General features: G+C 45.8%; 1 protein-coding gene across 2 annotated transcripts in view; it reads left to right on the top strand.

Moving 5' to 3' along the window:
• LOC142467830 (transcription factor COE3-like) overlaps positions 1–7,746 on the top strand; it is a 259,166-nt gene extending 251,420 nt beyond the window's left edge. For both annotated transcript variants that reach the window (XM_075573731.1, XM_075573722.1), the window contains exon 16: positions 1,955–7,746. In XM_075573731.1, coding sequence (XP_075429846.1) covers positions 1,955–1,986 — 32 coding nt within the window. In that variant the 3' untranslated portion in view covers positions 1,987–7,746. The remainder of the gene's footprint in view (positions 1–1,954) is intronic.
• The last annotated feature ends 11,810 nt before the right edge of the window (positions 7,747–19,556 follow it).

Raw genomic sequence — 19,556 nt, 5'->3', positions numbered from 1 at the left:
TACCGTCAGTGCTCGCGCATGCGCAGTGGGCTTCTCTACGGGTAGCCTTGCGTTCCACTGCTGACACGCACCTCCATTGTAGCTGCTATGACCGCCGGAGGTCTCTGCTACTAACCTTTGACCCGCGCATGCGCACTACATGCGTTTCATACACACGGAAGCTTACAGGAGCTGCTGACAACGTTGATTCATTGACAGGTTACAGGGGTTTAATATTATGGATGGTAATTTTGCTTTAAGTATTTTATATGTTGCACCTGTATATTTTGGGTTTCTGGGGGTATATATATATGTGTTCTAAGCTCACTCTGTTAATCATCACCTTGATAAAGGTCCCGTTTGCGGACCGAAACGTTGGAATGATTTCTTGTTGAACAAATACATTATTTTTGATTACCATCTGGAGTGCTGCCTCTGATATTCGTCCAAGTGCGGTATCGTATTATCTATATATATATATGTATACACAGCTCAACCCCGTTATAACGCGATTTGTTGCAACGTGAATCCACTTATAACGCGATGCAAGCGTGGCTCCCAATTTTCGTATTTCTGAATAATATATATATACATATATATAATGTTTTAACAGGAATGGGCACAGTTATGATTGTTATATTAAATGAACAGAGGTCATACAGTTAAATCACAGACATTTCATGGACAGTTAGTGTTGGAAAATTTGGTACAGGGGATAAAAGGGCTGCTGAGTTTCAGATTGAAATAGAGCAATTTTAACATCAGCGAACGGAAGCAAACGATTCACACCCTTTAGCTGCCCTTCAACTGTGCCAAAGGCTGTCTGTCTTTGGGGGGACGCAGATGTAGACTGAAGGTGTTCAGATTGAATGCAGCTGAGGTTTCAGAGTCCTTTGTCCTCCAGGGGCATTAACATTTCAGAGAGTGAGGCTGACGAAACACAGCAGTAAGTAGACGCAGAGATTAACCCTCAGCATGCTGGTTCTGTGCAGAGGGGAGTAGCTCTTGGGGAACCACATCAGGTGTCAGCGCCTTTGTGGCGACGCGATGTAGACTGGGGGCTTCAGATTGAATGCAGCTGCAGCACAGCCACTGATCCCCAAATCCTAGGGGAGCTGAGTTTACAAAGTGGGACAGAACCAAGCTGCCATGAGAATAGGGATTTAGTTCCTGGTTCTTGTCCCAAGAACTACAGTAGTAGTGCTGGACACAAACCTCTTTTCAATGTACCATTCACAGTGCTGTTGCTGATTTTAGGACTAGCAGCACTGTACAGGTCCTTTTTCAAACTGCCGCCTTCCACAATCCTCTTTGCGATTGTCCATATGGCACTGAAATTTGTTTTAATTTGAAACACACGTCGATTGTATTCCAGTTTTCCTTACAGGGTAACTTTTAGGGGCTAGCATTGGATTAACGAGTGGCCCTTCATGCAAAACATTGGGAGTATCGCATTGAATAATACTACATGAGTTATACTGAGCTATACTGTCATGAGTAGTATATACAGTACTATAGTACTCTTGGAATACTGTGCATGGGTTGAACTAAGTCTATTAATCTATGCAAGTATTTCAGGAATTCCTGTGTGTCTGTATGATTTGGGTCTTAGACACTATTACATTAGGGGTCTTTCTCCTAATGGGTATCCCTTTTTATCATATAACCCTTCTCACATGTTATTTCTCTTGTATTTTTTATGTATATTCCTTGTATCCGCTTCATGTCTCAGGGATAATTAGGGACGCGGGCAATAATAAGGGCGGGACCACAAGGTGCAGGTTACAAACACTGCGAAGAAAAAAACTTTCACAATTATTTACAAATACTATCTGATTATTTGAAAATGTCTTAATCACCAATTGTAGTCTTATACTAATAAGCATATACCTGATATTCAGTTCAGTCCTATATATGGGAGTGTACCATAAAGTCTTACAGCTGGTTCACCTATATCGCTCTGCTTCCTTTCCAGCCATGTCGGGTCTCATAGTGCCGCCGATGTAGAATCAGGAGTCCAAGATCCCAGGAAGATCGCCGCACCACGGGAACATCCACGGACTCGGCAATTGTACTGGGATCTGCACTGTGGATCTTTGTCCTGGATTGGTTACAAAGTCTGTAATTTAATGAAATAACTGTAATGTTATCAGTGGAACGTTTGATTGGAACCGAGCTACATCATGTGGAGATAGATGGAAGATCCAAAGGGCGTCACATGTTAGGTGGATGGATCCCCCTCAGATGGCACATACCACTCTCCCATTAACCCCTTCTCTTCCAGAGGGGCTGGCAATGCATTGAAAGGGGCATGAAGGGCCTTTTCATTTCTTCCTTTGATAAAGGACACTAATACTTGTAGGACCAAGTAACTTCTGTTTTTTCCCCATATATCACGTCTATCATGGACCATGTTTGCTATTACCGTGAATTAACTGGAATTTGGCTCTATTGCTTATGGATTAAGTCATTTAAATCCTACCGACCAATCAGCGTGCACTGAGGCTCTGACCTCTCCCTCTTCAGCAAAACAAGAACCAATTGACAGTCTCGGACACCGAACTCAGGGGACAGTGGCCAAGGGGTCTGACGTCATCACACCACTCGGGTCAGATCACATTCCCACCATCTTGTTCCTGGTTAATGGATGCTGGGAGAGGACTTACCCTATGACAACTGCACATCTTTATAGCACCTTTCGGCAATACAAAAAGAGAAGAAAACCTGGGGATTTGTAGACCACGGCGTTCATTGCTGTACCCCACGCCCCACTATTGCACTGTGATGCTTGCATTTCTCTTACATTTAATATATTTCTCCCTTAAGATGCCATGAGGCTTTAAAGGGGATAGAAAGGAATAGTTCCTGTTTCTAATGTAAAGTCCTAGTTTCTTGCTCTCTTGGGCCCAGATTCACTATAGGATGCCAAGCTCTAGCACTCCTTAACGCGCTAAGTCTCAGCACCCTACAGGGGATCTGGGCCAGGGAAAGGGATCTGGGCCAGGGGACAGGATCTGGGCCAGGGGAAAGGATCTGGGCCAGGGGAAGTTCTTATTTTAAGTTAACGGTCTTGGTTGAATTTAGCACAGTATTTACCAACTGGGAATGAAAAATGTCTCATTTGGCAGTTACAAGGTATTTCTGGTGCAAGTTTAAGTGTAGTGAATTGTAGCAAACGGTTGAGTCATATTTAATGGCTCTCTAATTCAACTTCCAGCTTATTACTGAGACTGTACCAGTGGTGACCATTAGGAAGCAGGGAGATGTTACTGTTAGGAGGGCTTGATTGTTTATCTTTGAGAGAACAAAATGTGAGCACATAGGTAGAAACATGTTCTTTCTCCAATCACCTTTAAATTAAGAGCGAGGGGTCTGTACTGTACATATACCGATAGTGTAGCCATCAAATGTTAATTGTCACGGGAGACCAGAACTTATTCACAGGAACAAGCACCAGATAGGACACAAAGATCAAATAAAAGAGTATTTATTCCGGCCGCAGCCAGCAGACGCAGCGCAAAGTCACAACAGAGCTACTGAATACTCACAAACCCAGAGCAGGACAGGGGGACTACTAGCGGTCCTAGGTGCCCAGCGCCACCAAAATGGTTTACCCGGCACAGCTTCCACTCCTGTAGTGGTCCAGAGCCTCCAGGCAACTTGCAATCTGCCGCTCCGAGTAACACACAGCCTCTGTTTTGTGTGTCTCTGGCAAAACCTCAGCGTACACCAGTTAGTCCACCTACACGCCAGTCCAAGAATGAGCCCTGGAAGTCAGACCGGCAGCTCTTTATTTAAACCTCGGCCTCCATCTGAAATTATGGAGGATGCCTGCCAATCAATCAGAGCTCGAATGCTACATGCTGGCCAATCAGAGCACTTATGCTACGTGGGCCAATCACAGAGCAAGGGCTCACCTGTGATGTGCTAATCATGGGTGGTGGGGGGGGGGGGGCGTAGTGCTTCAAGATAGCCCACAGATGTGGCCTTAAGAAGAGTAGAAAATTCTAACTGGCCACTGGGACCTGAGTCAGTTGTAGCTTAGACCCAGACCTCAGGTTCCATTTTCAGATGGATGACTCCGAGTCTAGGTTGAACAATGGCCCTGCCCTCAGAGTCACAGTTCCCTAGGCCTGAGTACACACCCCTCCCCACACTAACAATGTCTCATACCCTTCCCCTCCCCCCAACCTAGCACACAAAGGGAACAAAGAAATATACAAGTACACTTACACACACATAGTAATACATTGAATACAGGCTTCACTAAACATTAACCTACTGTAACAGATTGGATTTGGGCCCAATGAGCCACAGGCAAAGGGATGTGCAGGGTAATCCTGCAGAGCCATCAGACAGGTCGGGGCAATGGCTGGGCTTAAATGTATGCATCTGAGCCGCATTGCCCCTACAGTCATAGTAATCACTTCCAATATACCTGTACCTTCTCTTCATCTCGATTTCCTTCTCACCTTCCATACCTGGGAAAATGGCTTTGTACTGATGTTTCTGAGCCAACTGCCTCAGGCATGAAATTAAAGGGCTAGGTAAGAAACACTTAGGTGTGGTATTAGGCAGCATTACCAGGTCCAGAAAGGTTGCAAAGTGGAGTTCCCTTCTACCAGCTCTCAGACATCTATGCCATTAATCATAGCTACTTGTATTTATTGACCACTGTTTCAGTCCCAATGTTCTCCAAGTTTAGAAGTCAGAGGTATTCACCCCTGAGGTGCAGTACTGTTGGACCATTTATGAATATTAGAAAGGACCAATGTTAATCTATCGGGGGCGGGGTTCCCCAAGCTCCAATAACAAGGTTCGGAGCTCGATCAGCATTAGCCGCCCTTCAAATCAATAACTGTTAACACCGATAAAGCTCCAATACCCGTTATCGGAGCTTCGTGAATCCCCTCCAATGTGGTTAAACTGAGGCACATGGAGATATATATTTGACTATTATTAAGGCTTCAAAGCTTGGGCAAAACAACTGCAAAAACAGCACCTTGTTTATCAAAGAAAAGGAATACCACTGAATGAAAATTTGAGTGTTACCTTTGATAAATCCGGTAGAATTATTTGCATCGATTTTGCCCCAGTTTTGCAGCCTGGAGACTTTTTTTATAATAACACCCATAGTGGTTTGGGGAAGATGATCTCACAGAGGCCAAGCTGAAACCACTTTCTTCTATATCCATGTGCCAAGGTTAAACACGACAGGAGACGTCCTCATTGGAATCTTCATTCTCTGTTTTAGCAGTTAGACCTCCTAGCTGAACGGATCCTGCCCTTTTAGCTTTCAAAGGGCACCAACTTGTTTTGGAGGTCGTATGAAGGGCACTGGTCAAAATCCTAGTACTGTAGCACTGAAACATTACAAAAATGTGTACAATTCTTTTTATCAATGATTATAAACCACTTTGGTATGGTAATTAGTAGGCCCAGTCAATGACATGTTCTGCTGTATCTGTGTCTTCTAATTGTCCATTCTTTCTTAGAAGTGTCTAAACACTTTCAGCTCCAGAGGAACAGAAATACCACCATCCCATGTGCACAAAGGTGTCCTATGCAGCCTCGCATTTAAGAGCATATAAACCCCATAGACATGGACAAAGTCGTGCCTGCCGATTTGATTTCTTCTTTCAGGGATTGCTCTCTTTCCTGAAATCCACGTGCCCTCAATCTCTCACAATCATCCAATCTGTGTAATTATTACACCACATTAATGTCAGATTAACCCTATGCAGAAACCCAATCTACAGGATCCCGGGGTGCTGTAGCGGAGGGCAAGCAGCAGAATAAGAGATGTGCCACCCCCAATATTTCCAGCACTCTTGGCCACAAAGAGGAGATTTTAATGCATCCCGGAATTTTTCAAATAATCTTAAATGTTTTCTTTTCGGAAAAAAAATTAATCTATATTGTGTTAGTGTCAGAAGAAAAACGGTATTCCTTCCAGCTTGTTTATTTACAAAACAAGAGCAAAACAGACTGAAAATGTCTGGTTTTGTTTGTGTTTAATTTATCAGGATGGGCGCTTCGTCTGTGCGTTCAAACAAATGGCACGTTAAAAATCTAATTAAAAGCATATTGTTTTTTTCTTTTTAAATGAACAGAAGGGCGCTTGAATATTAATCCGTGTATTTCCTTTTTTTTTATATCACGTAAAAGCCATGGTGTTTTTGTTTAGGAATTTAAAAAAAAGTGATGACAAGAAAACGCGACCAATTATCGCTCCGTCCATACTGAATGTGCCTTTGCTGTTTGTGCCACCATTGAAACATGCCCGCGGTGCTCTGCATACTGTGCACGGGTAGCTGTCGAGAAAATATCCTCTCCTTTCTGTCCCGAGCATCAGATCACGTTGCCTGACCTCTCCCAACAGCACCCCCCAAAAATATACATGTAAGCACAAATGTTACCACTAAACTATATCAGAATCACAATATCATCCACAGAATAAACGTGATCACCGACACGATTCAGTATATAACTTTCCCTGGTGGCTTCGCCTTGGGAAAGCCCGCTGCCGGCTGAGCCAAGTGGTGACCGCACACCAGCCGTCTCCAAACCATGTGTTTCATAAGCATCAAAGAATCTCCACACACAGGGCGTGGCCAGCAGAGCGACGTCTTGTTTCTTAACACCTTTCTCTGCTCTGGAAGAGTGGGAATAAAGAAAGCCGACGCCCTGTGTGCGGTGATCCTTCACCCTGTGTGCAGTGAGTCGTCGTTTCAGGATACATGGACATCCACCCCATATGGAGGTCCTTATACTAACTGTCGCTAATGGCTCTTTTGGCATTATACGGAGGCTAGGAGGTTACGTTTCATGTAGCATTTCTCAATGACGGGAGGAAACGCGTAACAATTGCGGGGTCAGAAAGAGTAAGGGGAGGGGTTACTTGGGAGACAAAACGGGGTTAATGCACACAATGATTAACCCTTTAAGTGACCCTGGGGCCATCTATGCAGGACAATTCTGAGCATGCATTCCTGGTATCCCTTCTGCAGGGGAGGCCAACTCCAGTCCTCAAGGGCCACCAACAGGTCAGGGTTTCAGGGTATCCCTGCTTCAGCACAGGGGGCTCAATGCGTGGCTCAGTCAAACACTGAGTTATATACTGACTACTCAGTCAAAGACTGAGCCACTGTTTGAGCCATATGTGCTGAAGCAGGGATACCCTGAAAACCTGACCTGTTGTTGGTCCTTGAGGACTGGAGTTGGCCTCCCCTGGGCTACTGGGTCTGCAGGGAAGGTACAGTACCGATACTCTGATGCTACCACTCCATGGGAAACACTTATAAAATGGACCATATCATGAAATCATTTCAGCACATAAATGTATACTTGGATACTTTTCTGAGGGGTCAATATCTCTCTGAAGAACCCGTCCCGCTTATGAAAGTATATTGGAGACTTCATAAAGTGAAAGCCCACGCCCCAGGACACAATGTCTCTCATTCTTAATGTGCATCTGATGTTGGACAGGCTTTCTAATGGATGGGACCTAGCTGGGAATGACATCGGCCAGCGGCTTTTCCCCAGGACAACGCGTTTCGCTGCCTTTTCAGAGCCTCGTATTTCTATTTCTTTGGTGCTTCGAAATTTCAGAGCTACAAAGTGATAGGGACCTTCCTAACATGTGCATCGTATGTAAGAAGACTTCATATACATGACGTATAACTTGTTGTTTGAATTGATTTTTGGCGCTTTGCGTCATCTTGAATACCCGATTGATACAATTTAAATAAAACAGAATTATGCATATTTTATTTGTATTTCTATTCAGTATTACGAAATATAAAAGATTAGTGTCATATTATTTATAATAGCCATAATGTGAATTTAGTACTGATTGTTACCCCAACGTCTGTGTCCTGCGCAAATATAAGGTTGGTTGCTACATAGCAACTTAATGTTGCGCTAACACTAGTAACATACTTCTTGGGGGTCACTCCAGGTTACACTTGCTGGACAAATGGGACGCGCTTTCCAAGTAAGCTTGGCGCACACAAATAAGATATTACATTGAAGTAATCTCCTTTTTGAAGTTTCTGGTGCGAAGATTGAAATGTCCAGTTTGTAGACAGGCGCACGCAAGCGCAATTTCAAATAAGATTTCTGAGCGCCAATTTTGCATCAAACAATCAGTTTGCGATGCTTAGTAAATAGGCCCTGTATTGTTAAGCGATTTCCCGGACACAGTGACTAGGGAGGAGGGAAACGCAGGGCGGGGGGACTTTCTTTAGTTATGTAGATATTATCTGATCTATGTATCTTTATTGATGGACGTAACTTCTGTAGGACAAAGAACTAGAGAAGTAACATTATTATGTACAAGGGATCTGTGACATCTACATCCACAATACAGCATATCACAGTATGCAGCATATCACAATATACAGATGTAGCAGGCGGTATTGCACCCGGCCACACAGGTTGCAATGCCTTTAATGCTGCCGTGATATTTATCTCAAGAAATACCGTGGCTCCGCTGAAAATAATGGTAGGATGCGCTCTCTGTTAAACGCAAGCAATAATAATATTGCTGTTACTCACATCTGAAACTCTCTCCGTCTCCAGTGCTTGAACACCATGACATATGTCCCAACATAACTGAGTGTGAGAAGGAAAGGGAGGGGTAACATATTACACCAAGCAGGCATGTTTGGGAGATTGGATGAATGGTAGTAATGTTAACTAGGACATAGATTGGAACAAACGGCCAGGTTGAGGTGGGATTATGATAAACTTCATTTAGTCATGTTAAGTGGGAATGAGGAGAACAGTCCAAAGTGTATTTTAATGAGTCCTATCCCACACTTCTTAAAATTATTTTAATACCAACTATATAGAGTTCATAATAAGCATAAGGCACCAACTTAATGACTGGAATGGTGTCAGACCCAACAGCGAACCCACAACCACTGCTTTTCTATACCACAGCTCTAGCAGTGTGAGCTAAACCCTCTGGTGGGTAGTATCACTGTCACATCCTACTTTTGAGCTGCTCGCTGCTCATACATGTAGATAATCTAGCTATTAGCATAGCTCACAGATATCTCAGGTGGGCTCCACAAGGAACATTAAACTGTCAATCGGTAAGTGGAAGTGGTCTGCTTTTGAAGGAAGTCCGGGAGGAAGCTACTGCAGGTATATGCACTCATATTGGTGCTACATGAAAGATATGCACAAAAAGGGCTACGGTATAACAGAACAGCCAACACAAATAGAGAAGTGAATCTCACAGGATCAGTGCATCAGAGTTAAGGTGGATTTCTTGCATAGACATGTGATGAAACTCTAATTGGAGGGTGGACACATAACCAGTGAGTTAGAAGATTAACCTGATTGCAGGGCTCATTAAAGGTTAAGGGAATGTCTTCTGTGGAGTAATTAAAGAAGCAGCAGCCATCATATGTGAAAAACGACTTTGGGGGTCATGCAGTAAGCAGCGGAAAATTGCATTCGCCAGGGGTTTGAATTCGCCATGTTTTTGGCGTGTTGCCCTCGCTGTATGCAGGAAGTGCCGAATCCATGACGGATCACTGGCGAATCAATGCGCCACCACCATTTGACAAGATGGCAAATAGCTTGGCGTGAATGTTGAAATGGCGTGCACGCAACGCTAATGGCGTTCTTTCTGAATCGCGCGAGGAGATAACCAATGGCGTGATTGAGCGGCCTATTTAAAGGTTCCATTTGTTTATATTCTTTCTCTGTGTTGTTGGGACAGAGAGAGAGAGTGACGGACAGAGCTTTGCATTTTGAGAAAGAGAGATTGATATACTTTGTGTTTGGTGATTGATTTGTTTTGTGCTGTTCTATTTTCTTTACATCTTTTTGTTATTGTCTGTTTGAAAGTGTTTAGTGAGCTTGAGGTTTAATTTATTTTTGTGTTGCTTGTGAGTGCTAGAGGTATGGACGGGAGGCGTGGGAGTCAGAGGAGTGATGCTGGGGTGAGTGGTGATGCTGGGGTGAGTGGTGGTATAAATAGGCAAATCCCCCTAGAGCAGTGGTTCCCAAACTTTTTCGGTTCAAGGCTCCCCAAGGCAATCAGAATTTTTTCAAGGCTCCCCAAGGCGATCAGGATTTTTACGCGGCCACCAAAGTAAAAACAAAGGTGTATATACATACCTAACAGTTGCAGTGCGCAGTTGGTGTCTCTCTCAGACACTCTCACACACTCACTCTCTGACCTCACTCTCTCTCTCTCTCTGACCTCTCTCTCTCTTTCTCTGACCTCTCTTTCTCTGACCTCACTCTCTCTTTCTCTGACCTCAAACTCTCTCTCTCTCTCTCTCTGACCTCTCTCTCTCTCTCTCTCTGACCTCACTCTCTCTCTCTCTGACCTCACTCTCTCTCTGACCTCTCTCTCTCTCTGACCTCACTCTCTCTCTGACCTCACTCTCTCTCTGACCTCACTCTCTCTCTGACCTCACTCTCTCTCTCTCTCTGACCTCACTCTCTCTCTCTCTCTGACCTCACTCTCTCTCTCTCTGACCTCTCTCTCTCTCTCTGACCTCACTCTCTCTCTCTCTCTCTCTCTCTGACCTCACTCTCTCTCTCTCTGACCTCACTCTCTCTCTCTCTGACCTCTCTCTCTCTCTCTGACCTCTCTCTCTCTCTCTCTCTCTCTCTCAGACCTCTCTCTCTCTCTCTCTCTGACCTCACTCTCTCTGACCTCACTCTCTCTGACCTCACTCTCTCTCTCTCTCTCTCTCTCTCTCTCTCTCTCTGACCTCACTCTCTCTCTCTGACCTCACTCTCTCTCTCTCTCTGACCTCACTCTCTCTCTCTGACCTCGCTCTCTCTCTCTGACCTCACTCTCTCTCTCTCTGACCTCACTCTCTCTCTCTCTCTCTCTGACCTCTCTCTCTCTCTGACCTCACTCTCTCTCTCTCTGACCTCACTCTCTCTCTCTCTCTCTCTCTGACCTCACTCTCTCTCTCTCTGACCTCACTCTCTCTCTCTCTGAGCTCACTCTCTCTCTCTCTCTGAGCTCACTCTCTCTCTCTCTCTCAGACCTCACTCTCTCTCTCTCTCTCTCTCTGACCTCACTCTCTCTCTCTGACCTCACTCTCTCTCTGACCTCACTCTCTCTCTCTCTCTCTCTGACCTCACTCTCTCTCTCTCTGACCTCACTCTCTCTCTCTCTGACCTCTCTCTCTCAGACCTCACTCTCTCTCTCTGACCTCACTCTCTCTCTCTCTCTCTCTCTGACCTCACTCTCTCTCTCTCTGACCTCACTCTCTCTCTCTCTCTCTGAGCTCACTCTCTCTCTCTCTGAGCTCACTCTCTCTCTCTGAGCTCACTCTCTCTGACCTCTCTCTCTCTCTCTGACCTCACTCTCTCTCTCTCTGACCTCACTCTCTCTCTCTCTGACCTCACTCTCTCTCTGACCTCACTCTCTCTCTGACCTCACTCTCTCTCTCTCTCTGACCTCACTCTCTCTCTCTCTCTCTGACCTCTCTCTCTGACCTCACTCTCTCTCTCTGACCTCACTCTCTCTGACCTCACTCTCTCTGACCTCACTCTCTCTCTCTGACCTCACTCTCTCTCTCTCTCTCTGACCTCACTCTCTCGCTGAGCCGCGCTGCACAGATGCACAAAGCCCCTGCATCTGTAATCAGCACGGCTATAGTTCCTCCGGCCTGGGACATAGTAAGCGCTTAGGTGCTGCTGCTCGCTTTTGCTTGCTGCCGCTCGCTCTACCAGGAGCTTTTTGCTGTCCTGGCAGAGGAGACAGCAAGCGCGCTTGGGAGGCGGGTATCTCTGTGTGGGGGGGCACTTGGTAGGTGTGTGTGTGTGTGTGTGTGTGTGTGTGTGTGTGTGTGTGTGTGTGTGTGTGTGTGTGTGTGTGTGTGTGTGTGTGTGTGTGTGTGTGTGTACATTATATAATATTTTAAAAATTAAAAAAAAAGACATGTGAGAATAAATTATTTATTAACATTGTGCGACTTTGATAAATATATTCACACGCACACACCACACACACCACACATACATATATACACCACACATACATATATATACACATATATATATATATGCAAATATAGCTGTATGCTCATCTGCATGTCTTAGGCAGGTCTGCAACCCCACCTTTCCCCATTATCACCCAGCATACAGCACTTCCACTGCAGCAAGGGATTCTGGGAAATGACATGCAAATGAGCACACAGTGTCACTTTTTAACTCAATAACCATTTTTAACATGGTTCCCTATAGGCTTAAGCTTGCTGCATGGTCACAGCTTTGAGCACAGCCAGGGTTAAGGTGCATACCCAGAAAACCACCCACATACAGCTGTTTCAACCTTGATGGGTCTCATCAGTGTGGGGTTGATTTTACTGGGAATGCAAGAGAGGCTATGGGATAGGCTAAACCATAATACTGAGTTAAGTTATGGTGAGTAAAAAAAGTGACAAAAACCCTCCACAGGAAAGCAAATATGCAAATATAGCTGTATGCTCATCTGCATGTCTTAGGCAGGTCTGCAACCCCACCTTTCCCCATTATCACCCAGCATACAGCACTTCCACTGCAGCAAGGGATTCTGGGAAATGACATGCAAATGAGCACACAGTGTCACTTTTTGCCTCAATAACCATTTTTAACATGGTTCCCTATAGGCTTAAGCTTGCTGCATGGTCACAGCTTTGAGCACATATATATATATATATATATATATATATATATATATATATATATATATATATAAATATATACACAGACACACACACACACACATATATATATATACCACACACACACCACACATATATACATTTATACACACACACACACACCCCCCCTGCAGCCCGTTTTTCTCTCTCACTCACACACACACACACACACACACCCTGCAGCCCGTTTCACACACACACACACACACACACACACACACACACACACACACACACACACACACACACACACACACACACACACACACCCTGCAGCCCGTTTCTCACACACACACACACACACACACACACACACACACACACACACACACACACACACACACACACACACACACACACACCCTGCAGCCCGTTTTTCACACACACACACACACACACACACACACACACACACACCCTGCAGCCTGTTTTTCTCACACACACACACGCACACACACACACACACACACACACACACACACACACACACACACACACACACACACACACACACACACACACACACCCTGCAGCCCGTTTTTCACACACACACACACACACACACACACACACACACACACACACACACACACACACACACACACACACACACACACACACACCCTGCAGTCCGTTTTTCACACACACACACACACACACACACACACACACACACACCCTGCAGCCCGTTTTTCACACACACACACACACACACACACACACACACACACACCCTGCAGCCCGTTTTTCACACACACACACACACACACACACACAGACACACACACACACACACACACACACCCTGCAGCCCGTTTTTCACACACACACACACACACACACACACACACACACACACACACACAGACACACACAGACACACACAGACACACACACACACACACACCCTGCAGCCCGTTTTTCACACACACACACACACACACACACACACACACACACACACACACACACACACACACCCTGCAGCCCGTTTTTCTCACACACACACACACACACACACACACACACACACACACACACACACACACACACACACACACACACACACACACACACACACACCCTGCAGCCCCCTTGGTGCTGCCTCTGTCTGGTGGCTCTGTAGTTGCAATGCCGGGCAGGCTGCAGCCCCATTGGATGGGAGCGGTCACGTGACCGCTCCTCTGCTTCCCCTCAGAGGTTTTTTTTTTTTTTTTTTAAATGAGCGAGCAGCCCTTGTTTCCCGCTGCTGGCGGCCCTGATCGCGGCGCCCCTCTAGCCAAGCCGCGGCGCACCAGGGCGCCGCGGCGCACAGTTTGGGAAACACTGCCCTAGAGCATATAAGTTCCACTTCATGTATAGAATTTGAAGTACTCACATTTCTGGTTGTTACTGTCCTTTGAAGTGTGCATCCAGTCAATAGAGAAACGAATGGAGAGTGTCTTTGATAAAGTGTTATTTTTAGAGACGACAGAGGACAATCCAGCATGAAGTAGCAGAAAGACCATCAGTGACTTAGGACTGAATGTCAGGACAGACAGAGTTTTATCTGCACATCTGTATATATAGAGAAAATAAATGTTCCCAGGACAAAGCCCTGAGGCACACCAACAGACAAGTCACCAAGCAGAAGAGTGAGCAAAAAAAACCCTGAAGGAGCGGTTAGGTAGATGAGAGGAGAACCAGAAGAGGACTTTGTTATGGATAGCACATTAGCAGGAGGAGAGGATGGACGACAGTGTCAGGGAGGCCAAGCAAACTTTAAATGGGTTTTGAAATTTGGGAGTGTAGAGTCATCATTAGACACTTTGCTGAGGGCAGTTTACGTGAATTGAGCGGTTCAGAAGTCAGTTTGCAATAGGCCTATGAGCAGGGGCTCTTAAGAAATTCTTATTGGTGGTTGCAATGTTTTTACCTGTCGTCCCGCGAAATCATGGTGTCATGATGTCACTGCGTCACATGACACCGTGACGTCGATGGAGAAGGGCTGCTCTCTTACAGAGGCCCCGCGCTCTCCACCCGCAATCCGTTTCATTACTGTGGGGAAGAGTGCGGGGCCTCTGTAACCGCAAGTAAATATACAAAAAAAATTGGGGTGCTGTGTTAAGCCAAGGTTGGGGATTGGAGTGGCAAGCAGGGCAGGCTGGTTACTGGAGGAAACGAGGAGGAAAGTATAGAATTGTATAAATGAAAAGATTTTATGGGTCAGAAGTAGAAGATCAGTCAGAGTTCCAGGGCAGACAGGTTGGAAATGAGACCAGATGAACTCAGAAAGTTAGCAGTTTTTAGTAAAGACGAGGTCCAAATAATGTCTGTCTTTTTGTGTACTGGAAGCAGATCTTTGGCTGAGACCAACGTCCGAAAGAACAGAGAACAGAGAAAAAGTAAGGGGCCCAGCAAATAGAGGGATCATCCATATGTCAGGTAAAGTCTCCCAGAAGGGGGGCGATATGAGAAAAGAAAGAAGGAAAGACAGAATTTAACGTTCGATAGAAAGGGTGAAGCAGAACATTCGCAGTTAGATAGTCGAGAGAGGAGGGGAGAAAAGCCAGACAGTGTATTCCTCAAAAGGGGAAAAGAAGTCGGAATAGGGAGCAGGGTTGGAAAGCAGCAATGAGGAGTAGCAGAGAGAGAGAAAGAGAAGAGATGGTGGCTAGTGACTGCAAGCTTGTTCCTACAGGTGTGTTAAATGTCTTATCACGTCTTTTTGGTATTCTTAAAAATGGTTACACAACTTTCTTTCTGTTTCTGAGTGGATCTTGATATCATGATACAACTTCTGTTTCCTCTATCTTAGTTTTAACAGTCGTGCATCTTCAAACTGATGTCATATGAACTGCCCACACCTCCATACATAGAATACTTGAATATTCTCAGATCGCCTTATCAATCCAACCTGTCATTGTCTCTTCTCTCAGCTAGGACCTACAAGTTATCAATAATCACTCAGTATTCTCAGGGCAGTTCAAGCAACTTAAAACCATTGTATGACCTTTCTGTCGGTTCTGGTTGTTAGAATAGGCTAGCCACACCTCTTTTACTTAAAATACTACACATGTAACTGAAATCTACGGAGATCTTGGGACAGCTGCACCATCATTCTAACTTTCTAATGTACACAACAAAAGACAGGGGTGCCCAATGCTACATCAAATTGGCAAAACATATATGGTAATAAGTACAAAGTTTAAATACTTCAATAATAATAGTAATAACTTGGTTATTTAGTTAAACCCTTTGGCCATTCATGATGTGGTGGGTGTAGGAGTTTGAGCTAACTGGGAATGTGTGTGTAACTTTCTAATGTAACTGGCTAAATAATCAGAATTTACCAATTGAGAATATTCGATATAATATGTATGTAACGAAAGAACAATCAGACAACATACGGTATGTCATGAGACTCTGACTCGATCACGGATTCACACATTACACTATAATTATCGCTGAATTGGATTTTTTACAAGGTGTGTTGGATGAGGGCAGGAAGCAGAACATTTCATGAGTGCCGGTTAGTGGAGAGGGAAGGAGTGAAGGGGAAATATGAACAGAAGACGGATAAATTGTAGAAGAAACACACTGGTTTGGAGAGGAGTGCAACGGTAGGGAACGGGAATAAAATGGAGAGAAGGCATGAATGATCCATGCAGTATTGGGGTCAAAGAAATACAGAGATAGCCAGACTTACAGTCTCCGGTGTCGCAGCCAAAAAGTGAATGTCTGCGGCGCCAGAGACAGTGTCTGTCGTGATCATGCTGTAGTGGGTCCATATCACGGGAGATAAGGTTTATTGTACACCTCTTTACCAGGATCATTCATTGAGCAAAACAGGTAATGAAATCAATTGTAATTTATTCGCATAAATTGGCGTACACACAGTGAAACACATACAAATGAAAACCACACTTACTGGGGGTTGAAATATACTCAGCTGTTCTAGGTGCAGGGATCTCTAATTAAGAGTTCCCCCCTGACCTGGACCTAGCCCGGAATCTCCTGGTTCCCAAATCGGTGTGAAGTTCCACACGCCACCGCTCCCTTCTCTTCTGAGAACTTGGACATTTCCTTGACAGGGAGTTACCACCAATTCTCTGGAACCGAAATCGGCATAAAATCCCAGTCGCGACTGCTACGTTCAATTCTGAGAACTTGGTAACAGAAAGACGGGACTTCGTCTCGGGCAGGCAGACTTTTCATCTTGAAATTGAAGTCGGTTGTTCTGCATTTCGCGCAGAGGCAACTTTGAAAAGCCCGCCCACACTTCTACCGCTAGGAATCTCCAATCTGATTGGCTCAGGCGATTCTTATAGGATTTGGAGCTTCAGTCACAAAATACTACAGCCAATCAGCGCGTGGGAACTTTCTCAGTAGCCAACCAGTGCGAAGCCAGTATGGAAAGCCAGGTAAGCAGGGAAACTGAGATATTGCCGGCACAATGTGCCTACATGTATCCGAGAATCAGGCATGATTCCCAGGTACATTTTTAGGGGAACCGACAACTCCGGACCCCAAATACCTAGGCATATTCTGACAACAATATTCCTCTGCAAAATCCGCCCTGAAACTCATCCCCCAGCAATCTCTGCTCACTGGCATGCCTCGAAAGGGAAAACATAAAAATTCTTTATCTACGTGTAGCCCTTTTTGTTAACGCCTATACTAAGGGACTACGGTGGTGCATGTACCTGTGGCTTCAGGAGCTCTGAGCCTCCGCTCATTGGGAGCCTGGGGTCATATACCTTATCACTTACGGTGCAGCGCCTCCACTTACCCAGGATCCCCAGTATAGAGATTATACCCTGAGCAAGAACATAACAACAGCAGTATGCAACAGCAACCTTTTATATATCACACATGAATAACAAATGATCGGCAGACTCATCGTATAACATTACACACACACACCGTGGCTCGGCCACACCTTATTATGGGTAATGTTCTGTACATAGGTGGCTCTGCCACTCTCCCAAGGAGTATATCGTATAACCGGTAAAGTATGGTACCATATGGATTCACTCAGTAAGCCCAATTAGTTAGTGGGAGGCGGGATCAGCGCCTGGTGCCCGGGGTAGGTGCACTTGTAGATAATGATACCTTACGGTCACTACGATGACCGTGACACTCCACACCTGGTCCTGGGGCTAGTCCAGCCTTGCGCCGTCTCTCCCTTCTGCAGCACCGTCAGTTGTTTAATCCAAGATGGCGGCCGCAGCTCCGCAGCTCCGCAGATAAACCTCACTAAAGGGAAACGTCCCTGACAACTATGGGCGTCCTTACAAAAGCAGCAGCCTACTGTGGCAGGGGGAAGACTCCTCGGGCCGGGGAAATACCCTTACCTAAGCGGACGGGTCACTGACCCTCCGCTCTCGCACACGAGGTTCCGCCAACCTCCTCCTCCACCTCCCTCTCTGCTCTGACCCTCCGCCCACACGCATCCGGTTCCTCTATACAAAGTCTCGCATCCGATTGGTCCTCAGCCTCAGCTGACCCTCTCACAGTTCGGAGTTCAGAGTTCAGAGTTCCTCCAAGTCTCTACAGATTGGTTACCCTTCGCGCGCTTCTCTCGCGCATGCGCAGCCCAACTTGTACGCAGTGACCTTGCTGGCAAAACAGGGACAAAATGGCGCTGCCTATGTGATGCAACAGCGCGGAACCTTTATATATATGCACATCCTTACATTCTCCCCTCTCCAGAATCCAACGTCCCCGCTGGACTACCTAACCCACATATATATAACTATTTACACAACCCTCTCCCTCCTAGATTAGGTTACACATTTCATTAAACAGTACCATCATAGCTTGCATCCTATGCCGAGCCCACTGCTGAGCCTCATAATGGGGTGCCCCAAATTGATCATATGCCATTCGCATGGGAGGCTGACTGTTTCTTTGACTTCGCCGGGGTTGATTCTCCTCTGCTTCTTCTGCAGAGTGTCCAGTCTCAACTGGTACTTCCATCTCTACCCTTGAGGGGTATTCAGCATTAGTACAGTCTCTTTGGGGTGTGAAACATGGGCTTTGTGGGTCTAGAGGCTGACTCGCGGGAGTCAAATGATCAATGTTCGGGCCAAGAGGCTCTTTACCCGTGGCTCCTTCGGGAGATGCCTCCATGGCCGGAAGGCCCCTTTGAGAGGTTCCTTCCATTGGATCCTCAGAGGTGGCAATTTTTACAGTCTCTGGGCCATCCTCTGTGTGTTCAACTTCTCCATCTATGGGCGTGGCTGGGATTTCCAATTCGTCCGTCCCTACTTGAGGTATGGGAAGCAGATGATTCCTATGCCACACTTTTACGCGGCCTTCAGAATCCTTGATCCGGTACACAGGAAGACCAGGCATCTGTGACTCCACCTCATACACACCCTCCCGCCACCGGTCGGCCAATTTATGCTTCCCAGGAACACCTAAGTTGCGTAAGAGGACCGCATCTCCGGGGTGAATTTCCTTGTGACGTACTTTGTGATCGTAGCGCCTTTTATTTCCCGCATTCAATTGCGCAGTCGTCCGTTCAGCCAATCTATAGGCCAGCTGTAAACTGTCCCTTAGCCGCTGGACATATCGAAAGTGCGTCCTATTGGATACCCCATCGGTAGATATCCGCAGGCGCACATCCACCGGTAAACGGGCTTCTCTTCCGAACATCAAGAAATACGGAGTATACCCGGTGGACTCATGTCGGGTACAATTATACGCATGTACCAATGCTTCGACGTGTTTACTCCACTCCGTCTTTTGCGGGCTCGTCAAGGTTCCTAACATATCTAACAGAGTGCGATTGAACCGTTCAGGCAGAGCATCCCCTTCGGGGTGGTACGGGGTAGTACGCGACTTGGCAATGTTCAGTAGAGTGAGCAACTCCCGTATCAGTGTACTCTCAAAGTCCCTGCC

Source organism: Ascaphus truei, chromosome 1 (genome assembly GCF_040206685.1).
Source record: "Ascaphus truei isolate aAscTru1 chromosome 1, aAscTru1.hap1, whole genome shotgun sequence".
Classification (NCBI taxonomy): domain Eukaryota; kingdom Metazoa; phylum Chordata; class Amphibia; order Anura; family Ascaphidae; genus Ascaphus; species Ascaphus truei.
This window is presented reverse-complemented; position numbering and strand designations above follow the sequence as displayed.